At 35.1% G+C, this 12547-nt stretch overlaps 1 protein-coding gene across 13 annotated transcripts in view; it reads right to left on the bottom strand.

The window, feature by feature from the left end:
- The window catches only part of CACNA2D1 (calcium voltage-gated channel auxiliary subunit alpha2delta 1), a 539624-nt gene that overhangs the window by 28031 nt on the left and 499046 nt on the right, over positions 1–12547 (bottom strand). For all 13 annotated transcript variants that reach the window (XM_040260717.1, XM_040260719.1, XM_040260724.1 and 10 more), the window contains 7 exons: positions 9504–9601; positions 8269–8356; positions 6326–6388; positions 5550–5653; positions 4552–4638; positions 865–932; positions 469–507 (listed from right to left, as the gene is read on the bottom strand). In XM_040260717.1, the coding sequence (XP_040116651.1) occupies positions 469–507; positions 865–932; positions 4552–4638; positions 5550–5653; positions 6326–6388; positions 8269–8356; positions 9504–9601 (547 nt within the window). The remainder of the gene's footprint in view (positions 1–468; positions 508–864; positions 933–4551; positions 4639–5549; positions 5654–6325; positions 6389–8268; positions 8357–9503; positions 9602–12547) is intronic.

The following is a 12547-nucleotide window of genomic DNA, read 5'->3' as shown; positions in this document are numbered from 1 at the left end:
GGAAGTGATAGAATCCAATCCAGGCAAGTTAAACTTTTTTAATAATTCTAAGGTTCAGGTAAAAGAAACTTTCTCACCACTATAAATACAGCACAAAAATACTCAGATAAAATGCAAAAGATGAGGGAAGACTGCATTGATAATAAGTATGCTTCAGTTAGAAACCATGGTCAGGAACAAAGCTGAAATAAATATATGCAAAAGAATCTAACACAATTGGGTCCAAAGAGAATATAGTTCATATTGATACAGCTTTTAAATGAATATTTTTAAATGTTTATAAAGTTTAAATTTAGGAATTAAAAGCATATAATTCAAATTCTCATCAGTGAATAAGTTCACAGTTCCATACAATATTATTTTGGTATCTGATGAAAACTTCCTGCATTTTTTTTTTTTACCATTAGTCTTAGAAAGAATAACACAAAAAGTTGTATTTAAAGATTCCATTTTAAAGAGTTTTCTTACATCACTGTTTCTTTTACAGTCACAAACTGGACCCGCACACTGAAAGACAGAAAGTACAATTATCACCTCACATTTTCTTAATAACTGGATTTTAATTATATCATTTAATTATTACCATATTATAATAGTTTAGCTAGTATAAAAGATTAAATGATAGTCTAATGATTAGTTTTACCTTTATAAATTAGAGAATATCAATAAATATTTAAATGTGCATTTTAAATTCTTACATTGATAAAATTTTTATTATGGTTGACTAAACAAAGAAAATCTCTGAAAAAAACAGGAATTCATAATTATGCTTCAGTGTAGTAGCATTAAAAGTTGATTTTGCCACTGTATTTGATTTTTTGAAACTAGTAAATGTAGCATAGGAATTAAAAAAAAATATCTTACCGGATCCCTGATTGATGTTTTGGTGAAATTCTCTATCCAGGAATTTACATCAATTTTAATTCCAACAACTGAAAAACAATGAAAAGAAAAATTAACACAAAATTTAAGAAATGTAGCCATAATTGTCACTTATCTTTCCTCTCACATTTGAAAATTCCTAAGGAGGCAAATAGTTTACAAATAGCTGTGAAAGGAAGAGAAGCGAAAAGCAAAGGAGAAAAGGAAAGATATAAGCATCTGAATGCAGAGTTCCAAAGAACAGCAAGAAGAGATAAGAAAGCCTTCTTCAGTGATCAATACAAAGAAATGAGGAAAAGAACAGAATGGGAAAGACTAGAGATCTTTTCAAGAAAATTAGAGATACCAAGGGAACATTTCATGCAAAGATGGGCTCGATAAAGGACAGAAATGGTATGATCTAACAGAAGCAGAAGATATTAAGAAGAGGTGGCAAGAATACACAGAAGAACTGTACAAAAAAGATCTTCATGACCCGGATAATCATGATGGTGTGATCACTCATCTAGAGGCAGACATCTTAAAATGTGAAGTCAAGTGGGCCTTATAAAGCGTCACTATGAACAAAGCTAGTGGAGGTGATGGAATTCCAGTTGAGCTATTTCAAATCCTGAAAGATGATGCTGTGAAAGTGCTGCACTCAATATGCCAGCAATTTTGAAAAGTCAGCAGTGGCCACAGGACTGGAAAAGGTCAGTTTTCATTCCAATCCCAAAGAAAGGCAATGACAAAGAATGCTCAAACTACCGCACAGTTGCACTCATCTCACATGCTAGTAAAGTAATGCTCAAAATTCTCCAAGCCAGGCTTCAGCAATACATGAAACATGAACTTCCTGATGTACAAGCTGGTTTTAGAAAAGGCAGAGGAACCAGACATTAAATTGCCAACATCCGCTGGATCATGGAAAAAGCAAGAGAGTTCCAGAAAAACATGTTTCTGCTTTCTTGACTATGCCAGGGCCTTTGACTGTGTGGATCACAATAAACTGTGGAAAATTCTGAAAGAGATGGGAATACCAGACCACCTGACCTGCCTCTTGAGAAATCTGTATGCAGGTTAGAAAGCAACAATTAGAACTGGACATGGAACAACAGACTGGTTCCAAATAGGAAAAGGAGTATGTCAAGGCTGTATATTGTCACCCTGCTTATTTAACTTCTATGCAGAGTACATCATGAGAAACGCTGGACTGGAAGAAACACAAGCTGGAATGAAGATTGCCGGGAGAAATATCAATCACCTCAGATATGCAGATGACACCACCCTTATGGCAGAAAGTGAAGAGGAACTAAAAAGCCTCTTGATGAAAGTGAAAGTGGAGAGTGAAAAAGTTGGCTTAAAGCTCAACATTCAGAAGACGAAGATCATGGCATCCCATCCCATCACTTCATGGGAAATAGATGGGGAAACAGTGGAAACAGTGTCAGACTTTATTTTGGGGGCTCAAAAATCACTGCAGATGGTGATTGCAGCCATGAAATTAAAAGACACTTACTCCTTGGAAGAAAAGTTATGACCAACCTAGATAGTATATTCAAAAGCAGAGACATTACTTTGCCGACTAAGGTCCGTCTAGTCAAGGCTATGGTTTTACCAGTGGTCATGTATGGATGTGAGAGTTGGACTGTGAAGAAGGCTGAGCGCTAAAGAATTGATGCTTACGAACTGTGGTGTTGGAGAAGACTCTTGAGAGCCCCTTGGACTGCAAGGAGATCCAACCAGTCCATTCTGAAGGAGATCAGCCCTGGGATTTCTTTGGAAGGAATGATGCTAAAGCTGAAACTCCAGTCCTTTGGCCACCTCCTGTGAAGAGTTGACTCATTGGAAAAGACTCTGATGCTGGGAGGGAGTGGGGGCAGGAGGAGAAGGGGACGACAGAGGATGAGATGGCTGGATGGCATCACTGACTTGATGGACGTGAGTCTGAGTGAACTCCGGGGGTAGGTGATGGACAGGGAGGCCTGGCGTGTTGCAGTTCACGGGGTTGCAAAGAGTAGGACACGACTGAGCGACTGAACTGAACTGAACTGAAGGAGGCAAATGTAAGTTTCTTAAAAAAAAAGAATATCCATGTAATTGCAGATACACTGAGAAATGCTGATTCGAATTCATGTAAAAGGTTACACATTTAATTAGCTAGATATATATTTTGCTATATGATAATTTAGGTAATTTATAAAATAGCATTAAATTGAATATAATTTTAAAATTAGAGATATGTTTCTTGATATTTTCATCAAGAAGTAATATTAATAGCTCTTAAGTGAAGTTGCTCAGTTGTGTCTGACTCTTTGCGACCCCATGAACTGTTGCCTACCAGGCTCCCTCGTCCATGGGATTTTCTAGGCAAGGGTACTGGAGTGGGTTGCCATTTCCTTCTCTAGGGGATCTTCCCAACTCAGGGATAGAACCCAGATCTACCTGCATTGTGGGCAGATGCTTTATCATCTGAGCCATTAGGGAAACCTAATGTTTAATAGCTCTTAAGCTATTACATAAACTTCTTTATATTCATAGTTTATTTTCTACAACCTTTCCAATTAATACAATAAGCTAAAAAAATCGATAGTGTCAGGAATAGGTTTATAAATATGAAGTCATTTGCAGGGTGAGCTTGAAGGGGCTTCCCTAACCTAACCAGTGCACGAGTAGTTGCTGAGGAATGTTTGCTGAAGTGTGGATAAACGAGCGGGTGAGTGGGTAGGAAAGGGCACACGAATGAGAGACTGAAAGAGTAAGGCTAGATGAGTAAGTAAGCACCTGCGTGAATGGAGGAAGGAGCGGATGAGTTGGTCACTGCATGAGTGACAGAGTGAATCTATGTAGTTGAACCACTGAGGGCTAAAACTGCCCTCAGGAGCAGAAAGGGATTTATCAGCTTTCTCAATCTGGTCTTTCTAAACCCTTTATAGAATTAACAACACTGATTTACATAATACTTTTTTTCCTTAACTTTTATTTATCTGTTTACTCTAGCCCACTTCTAAGTCCCACTGATGCTCAGTTTTAAGAACTTTTGCATTTGCTTGACTTAGTTTACTAAAAATTCCATATTCTTTATTCTAAACTTTAAAAAAAGATCCCTACTTTTTAACAGATATATAATATAGATATGACATAATTTATCTTTCTCAATGATGGAAACAACTTTTTATGTTTAAAATATCATAGACATTTACATCCTTGGCGATATCTACTCTGCTACACAGCATGTGAGATCTTAGTTTCCCAGCCAGGGATCAGACCCGTGCCCTGTGCAGTGGAAGCGTGAAGTCCTAACCAATGGACTGCCAAGGAATTTCCTCTACTTTTGTATATCTGAAATACTTTATAGGTTAGATTTCTAGAGTGAGATTGCTACATCAGTCAAACATTTAGAATTTTGATATATAGTATAAAATTGACTCCATAAATTTGTGTCAACCGTGTATAAACATAAATACACTTCTTTGAAAAATTTGTCAACTCTTTATAGTATCAATTTAATTTTATCCCCAATCTCATAGGTAACTGTGTCTCATTTTCTTTTTCACACTCACCTGTCTTTCACTGTATTTTGGTTGAAGCTTATTGATAGCCTTCCTGATAAGTACTGGCAGTTGATATTAGAAACAGTAGGTCACATTTAATTTCAGTCCTGTGTATGTGGATAGTATATATACTTACCTGCAGGTTTAAGAAGTTTTCCTTGGATGTAAATTTCTACAGCTTTGCTTACCATAACGCCTGACTCATAAGCACCAGGTCCACTTTCTAAAAGAAAAAAAAAAGGAAAACAAACTGCTCTAGCTAAATCAAATAATATTATATTTCTTTATTTCTTTTAATATATATAGGAAAACAGTATTTTGCTTAAATATTCTAGCATAGATATGTTATCAAGGAGTGGATTGTCTCCTCTTCCCTTTTCTTCCTTTTTATACCAGGTTAATTGGAGTGTCCATGAATTGGTTGCATTAATTGACTTTGGAACGGGACTTATTAGCTTGGCTGCATCGCTCTCACAAGTTAAAGGGCACACACCAAATCTCTGGTTTATGACACCTGCCAAAATATTGAGGAGGCTGCTGAAGTGAAGCAGAAAGATTGATCTTAGATTCATGAAACTGCTGTAAAAGATACATGTCCCTGGAAAAAACTGAAATTCCCTGAACTTCACTTTCCCCATTTGTAAAAATGATGGTAATAAGCGCAGCCTTTAGAAAGGCTGAAGGATTAAAATAGAAAGTTTTAGGGAAACAACACAATAGAATATTTTTAAAATATAGACTAGTAATAATTTGTACAAATATTATGCAACTAATACTGATTAAAGCAGAGTAAACTGATTAATTACATTTTTAAAAATTCACTAAACATTCTTCAGGGTATTTGCAGTTTGTGGAATTAGGGATTATCTACATACATCTGTTTCACTGTACCGTGCATGCCTGTAGATATGCTGTATTCACATTACTGGTTGGCTGATTTCCTGTAGACGCATTTTACTTCTTCAGCTAAATGGATACTTCAGTCTTTCCAGTGTCATGCATATGGTATATAATTAATAATGACTGATCCGAGCAACTATCATAAAATATATTGTTTGGCAGGAAAGCAGGCAGTAACAATAATTTATTTTAAAAAGGGGAATTGAGATGAATGAATTGTAAAGTAGTACTTACTGTTAAAGTAGGGAGCAGTGAAAACATAGTTATCGTTATCTAGACTTCTTTTATAGAAGCTGTCCTCATATGTTTCTGGGTTTTCTTGCCAATTTTCTCCAGCCCTAAGGAGGAAGTGGCTCATCATTTTTATTCTTTGATCTATTTGATAACTTACTTTTCCATTTGTGGACATCACTGAACTTTACAGATATGTCTGCATCTCTGGTACGTGTAAGGAAGTTAGTGGTAATTGATGGTGTAAATGACATTCATTACTAAGCAATAGATCAGCACAGAGTTAAATTAAGGAGCAGAAAAAGCTGACTCCAAGTTTTACTCTGACGTTTACTAGCCAGGTAATTATGGACAAGTCATTTAGTAAGTCAATTAATATTAAAAAGCCTACAGAGCCCACTTTATGGACTCTTCTGAAGATAAACACAGATAAAATCTATACATGAGTGAAAATAATGAAGTGCTATGTAAATATTGCCAATAGTCATATTCATAATAACATTATGTTCATTTAACCAGGTTAGTTATGTCTACAAAGAGAAAAATCTCTTTTAAAACTTTTTAAATTCTGTAATATAGGTGACAAGGAAAAATACAATTGAAGAATCATAGCATGTTTTTCAAGAATGGAGTTTTTTTAATAATTAAGTACTTTAAATAAACTCTAATTTAATAGTGATCAGTTTCTCTGAAGAATAGCTTCCTAATAAAGTAATGCACAGGTCCTTGGAGTAGTCCTCTGTAATGTACTAACTTTTACAGATGTTATTTGAACTTACTCTTTCGGATAAACTCTGGTAATCCCACCATCAGTCACAACAAATCGTGCTTTCACTCCCTTGCTGAAACAGAAGAAGGAAAGTTTCGTTCAACTGAGTCTTTGTACAATATTTAGATGGTGGTACAAAGAGAAATAAAATGGGTTCCTAAGACAAAGCTGAAACTCCAGTACTTTGGCCACCTGATGTGAAGAGCTGACTCATTTGAAAAGACCCTGATGCTGGGAAAGATTGAGAGTAGGAGGAGAAGGGGACAACCGAGGATGAGATGGCTGGATGGCATCACTGACTCAATGGACATGGTTTTGGGTGGACTCTGGGAGTTGGTGATGGACAGGGAGGCCTGGCGTGCTGCGGTTCATGGGATCGCAAAGAGTCGGACACGACTGAGCGACTGAACTGAACTGAAGACAAAGCAAGCCAAGGTAAATATATCAATAGATGCACACTACAGTTTAACAGTTAAAATATCTAAGAAATAGTTAAAGAGAGGATCTTCAAGGAAGACATTTATAAGAAACAATGATATAGTAACATTTTGAAGACAAAATGGGACTTAACAGAGATGACAGGAAGACACCCCATGTAAAGCAATGAGTACATGTGGGGGGAAGTTAGTGGAGAGTCATAGCGCTTGGTGCACAAAAGCATAAGGCACGAGCTGATAAACAATAGGAAGTAAAATTTCAAGTATAGCCTTCTGAAGAATGGCCCCAGCCCTGCCCAATAGAGAAAAGACCTTCTATTCAGGGACCGGATTCTCCATTAGCTCATCTATGATTCTGAAATCCAAGCTGGAGAGCCTGCTTCACCTTTATCCTGAAATTAGGACTCTGTTTTAAAAGTGAGACTCTGGCAAGTCTGTGTTACATGGAGAATAGATGGGGACGGGCTATGGGCAGAGAAATCAGAAGCACTAAAGGCAGAAAAATCACCTGCTGTGATGTCCTAGAAATGGAAAAACATTAGAACCTTGAGAATGAAGAAGAGAGGAAAACTTTTTTGGGAAAAAAATATTTATCATTTGGTGGTTGATTAGAAATGGAGTGGAGAAGAGAATGGAACAGAACAATCATCAGATTTCTCAATTTCTTGACTGGATGTTCTGCTGCTGCTGCTAAGTCGCTTCAGTCGTGTCCAACTCTGTGTGACCCCATAGATGGCAGCCCACCAGGCTCCGCCATCCTTGGGATTCTCCAGGCAAGAACACTGGAGTGGGTTGCCACTTCCTTCTCCAATGCATGAAAGTGAAAAGTGAAAGTGCAGTTGCTCAGTCGTGTTGGACTCTTCGCGACTCCATGGACTGCAGGCTACCAGGCTCCTCTGCCCGTGGGATTTTCCCAGCAAGAGTACTGGAGTGGGGTGCCATTGCCTTCTCTGTGACTGTGTGTAGGGAAGTACTATTGAAACATATAATATCATATAAGAAACGAATCACCAGTCTAGGTTCGATGCAGGATACAGGATGCTTGGGGCTGGTGCACTGGGATGACCCAGAGAGATGGTATGGGGAGGGAGTGGGAGAGGGGTTCAGGATTGGGAACACATGTGCACCCGTGGCAGATTTATGCTGAAGTATGGCAAAACCAACACAAAATTGTAAAGTAAAAAAAAATACATAAATTAAAAAAAAAAAGAAAGCTAACTGAACATTCACTAGAGATCCTGTTCTGCCTCAGACACTGAGACACATGCGAGCACATCAGTCTAATCTGGTTATTCACAGGGAGGTGTGTAAATATGTCAAGCTGAGTAACGGCTGGTGTTACCCCGACACACACCCAATACTAAAAATTCAACAACTGCAAAGTGGCTTTCTTGAGAAATTGTTATTAAAGATAATAAACTTTAAATTTATGAGGCCAATTTCCCCCCAATTTCCCAGAGTTGCTAACCTGAAATACAGAATATATAGCTTTTTATTAATAAGAACAAATACTTACATGTTTTTCTGCTTACTCCAGTAATTTTGGACAAGTTCATTTGTAAAGCCTGCATCCAGCAAGACTCTATTAATCAAGTCTGTGTTGCCTAACACAGAAAAAGGAGAGGCTTAATTATATCCACATAGTTTAATTAGGATAATAATGAAACAAATGTATTTTTTAAATTTCCAAAGGAATTTAGAGTGGGTAATATTTCTATGAATTTAAAAATGTACCCTTATTAGTTATCTGCATTTTCATGTGTGTTCCTCTTCCTCCCAGTTTTCAGGTTATGGACATAATTAGAAGTGGAAAAGCCAGATGTAAATGGGCTAAGTTATTTTCTAAATGTTATCAAAAAAATAGGGATTTCAAAGCATCATATTTTCATAGACTTCATTTCAATTCACTCTAGGAAGGAGACCATTATTTTAATCTATAATATATGTAAATCAATGTTGCAACTGATTTCATAATTTCTTTTATATTTTCATTATGTTCTAAGCCTGAAAATGGTTCTTCCTCTTATTTCCTATGATCTCTGTATTTTCTGCTGATATTACCTTTTAATAACTAGGGTATTTTTAGGAAAAAAAGAATAGTTAAGATTTTGAAATGTTTTAAGAGCCAAGAATCCATAAATCTCTATGAGGTTTCATAGTAAAATGATGCAAATTTATCTAAAAGACAAATAAAATGGTTAAAAACTAACTAGTAAAATTTATCTATTCCAACTTGATTTACTTCATAAAATGGAGAATTATAGATCCATACTTTATAAGATTAATGTTAACTGTGATAAAAATAGAATATCAAGAAGAGAGAAAATTATTAGGTGTTATATCTTTATTTAGATTTGTGTTTATACTATCAATATTAAAACTCATTATATGAATTGGAGGATATAAATAACTTGATAAAATTGTGTTGTGTTTTCCTCTACATAGCAAGAACAATGCAATGAAAAAAACCTTCAGAAGATCATTCCAAATTAAATTACTCAAATTTGAGAGGAGTAAAGGTAAGCCTATCTTATTTACAGGTGACCATTTGCAAGTATTTAATACCTGGCTTTGAAAATTAAAGTTTACTTAATAACAGCATGAAATTTCTTTAAAATATGCAAAAAATTGAGTCAAATTGTTTCATTTTACCATTGAAAATACAAAAAGTAAATAAACCAGCATAGCAACAAACTGTACTGAACCAGATAAACACAGTGAAACAATGATTGCATATAAATGCATACTTACATGATGGGTTGTTTGGAGTTTTTCTATCAATAAACTCATTAAAATTTAAAAGAAATTCGGTGTTGTTATCTGATATTTTAAGGTCATTGCAGTAATCTCTGAAAAACATATTTTAGGATATTAGGTGTTAAACTCAAAACTTAAAAAAAATGTTCATAGCAATCATAGGTAGTGGAAACAATTTTTTTACTTTTATTTTTTTTAGTTAGTGCATGATTTTGTAAGCTGTTGAATTGTTATCTCCATCTCATCTCTATAACAGAACAATATTTTTTCATTAAGTGCTAAAGGTTATAGACAATATATATTAAGCTTTTGACCTCTGGACCAAAAGGTGCTTAATAAAAATTAACTTCCGTTATTCCTGTGGGTTTGGTGGTTAAGTCACTAAACCATGTCTGACTCTTTAAATGCCAGGGACTGTACCCCTCCAGGCTCCTCTGTCCATGGGATTCTCCAGTCAAGAATACTGGAGTGGGTTGCCACTTTCTTCTCCAGGGGATCTTCCCAACCCAAGAATTGAATCCAGGTCTCCTGCACTGCAGGCAGATTCTTTACTGATTGAGCTATTATTGAATGTTGTAGGTTAGTAATTTACATTTAGAAATTAACATCGAGAAATTAAAAAATTAATATAAAGAAATTAGAAAGAATTTATTTATTAAATATCTCAATAAACCCATCACATGATAGCACTTTTATGAGAAATTATTGAATTTTCAGAAAATAATCTAGAAAAAACAAGTATCATTGATGTGCTTATTTACAAATTTCTGTAACTCCTGACTTAATAGACGACAAATGTGCCTCTGCATTCAATTGACTGCAAGATTGTTTTGGCACATGAAAAACATCAGTGCTCATTAAAATAATCAGTTAGAAAAGAGAGAATTATTTTAATTGTCTTCTCAGATAACATCACTATGCTTTAAAATAACACTAAAACTTGATTATTTGTAATTTCTTGCTTTGTCATTTGTGATACAGAATCTGAAACAATACCAATGAACTTCTCTACACTGTTACATTAAAATTCAATGCACCATCTTACATTTTGAGTGACTCTTTCACCCACCCATGATTTTCTCACATCATAAATTGGTTATTTGGAAAATGTGAATTATGTAGATCTTTCAAACAATGACGCGTTTCATTATACTATACTGAAAATTCACATTCATAAATTCTATCACTGATTTCATTAGATAAGTCTATAACTACTGCAAAGCAGTCCTGCTTATAGTAATAAATATAACTTTCCTAAAATTCTAACTTCTGTTTTAAAGTTCAGATTTTGTCATTGAGAACAATTACTTTCAGTCGTATTCTTCAAAGTAAAAGGGTCACTTAATGGATTTTTGAGAAAATGCCATCCCAAGTCTGAATAACCATACTTCATCTGTCATTCCTTCTTTCTAATAAAACATTTCATGAAAAAAATCAAGACACTCCTATTTTAGCTCTTAATTCAAACAATCACAAAGTGCTTTTCTTTCTTTTTTTTTAGAGACAGCCAAGTTACTCTAGTATACAGTAAATTTCCATTTTCTTTATTCAGAGTACTAAAAGATACATGCTCAAGGATATTTTAAAGTGACACTGGCTTTTTTCCCAATGTGGGTGTCTTGCATTGAAGATTAAGTGACTACCAGTACACTTTAGTACAACTGCCTTGATTCCCAATGCGGTAACAGCTCACCATTGCTTTTGTACTGTCACAGCACTGGAAATATCAATATGATGAAAAAGACAAATGCCATTTAACACTGTTAGGAAAATAGCTTTGTCCTTGTGAATCTTTGGAAAAAATGTTTGGAAACCATTGTTTGGGCTTCATACTTTGAAAACTGCTGTCCTAAGCACTTTGAAAACTCAGAATAAATGTAAGGTCCCATAAATATAAGAAGACTGCAATCGTAATAACTAGGTTAATACAACTAACAGGCTAAACAATCAAATATTCAAGACAAAATGCAATTAAAAAGTAAACATTTTCAGATGCAAGCCCAGATTTAAAACACAAAGCCTCAGGGAGCAGAGAGCAACAGAATGTCATAACTTCTTGGTTCACTGAAAATTTTAGTTTGGAGGCAAGGTTTAAAAAGTTTTCATAATTAATACTCAGTTTTTGACAGAGCTAACGCTAGCCTGCAAGTCAAAAGGCCAATATATTTAAGCAGCATCTCACAGAATTAGAAGCTGATGGCAAGATTTTAGAAGTATTAAGAAAAATGTTGTAGAAAGACTAAATAAAATAATTATTAATAAAAATCATTTAAAATTCCATGTTATTATTTAAAAGGCATTTCTAAAATTATCTTTGCTCATTTAATTCTAAAAATAACTTACCAGGAGATAATTTAATATTTCAATGGTGAGGAAACTGAGATGTAAAGATGTAAAAAGATTTATCCAAAGGCACCTAACTGGCAAATGGTCAAGCCCAGAGGTGAAGCCAGTCTTCAGATCCCAAATTAGTGTTTTAACACAATATACAATGTGCTTTAAACTTTTACTTCATGAGTTTTTATACTCACAAAGCTTCAAACCAAAAGCAGGTTCAACCTCTATCAAGAGAAGTCTGTTCTGAGCAATTAATTTAGACAATGTCATAATGTTTTGCTTTTGTTTTTATCCTCACTGGCTGGGTTATACCCAATTTTGAACTAGTCTCAAGATATTATTGACTTGTTGATGTATTCTAATGGCAAAGCAGTGAAAGTGTTGGAGCTGTCATTAAGGAGAGAAGCTGAATTAGGATAGGAGCAGAAGTAAAAAAAAAAAAAAAATTAAACAACAAAAATGTGATAAAACAAAGTGTTGACTGTGTCAGAAGAATGAGTTGTCCAGTAATAAGAATGATCCTGGACAACAGAAAGTCACCCACCAGGCAGTAGGCAATAAGCAGCAATAGCCTGACTTAAATATCTGAGGTGTGAATGTGTGGCTAAGCACATGGCTGGGAGCTTGACAATTGAAGATAATCACCATTTCTTATTCCAGAAGAATCACCCGAGGCAAGTCTGTGACAGGCAACATTCTGT

This window comes from Oryx dammah, unplaced genomic scaffold, assembly GCF_014754425.2.
Source record: "Oryx dammah isolate SB20612 unplaced genomic scaffold, SCBI_Odam_1.1 HiC_scaffold_18, whole genome shotgun sequence".
Taxonomy (NCBI): domain Eukaryota; kingdom Metazoa; phylum Chordata; class Mammalia; order Artiodactyla; family Bovidae; genus Oryx; species Oryx dammah.
The sequence above is the reverse complement of the archived record's forward strand: the minus strand, read 5'-3'. Positions and strand labels throughout refer to the sequence as shown.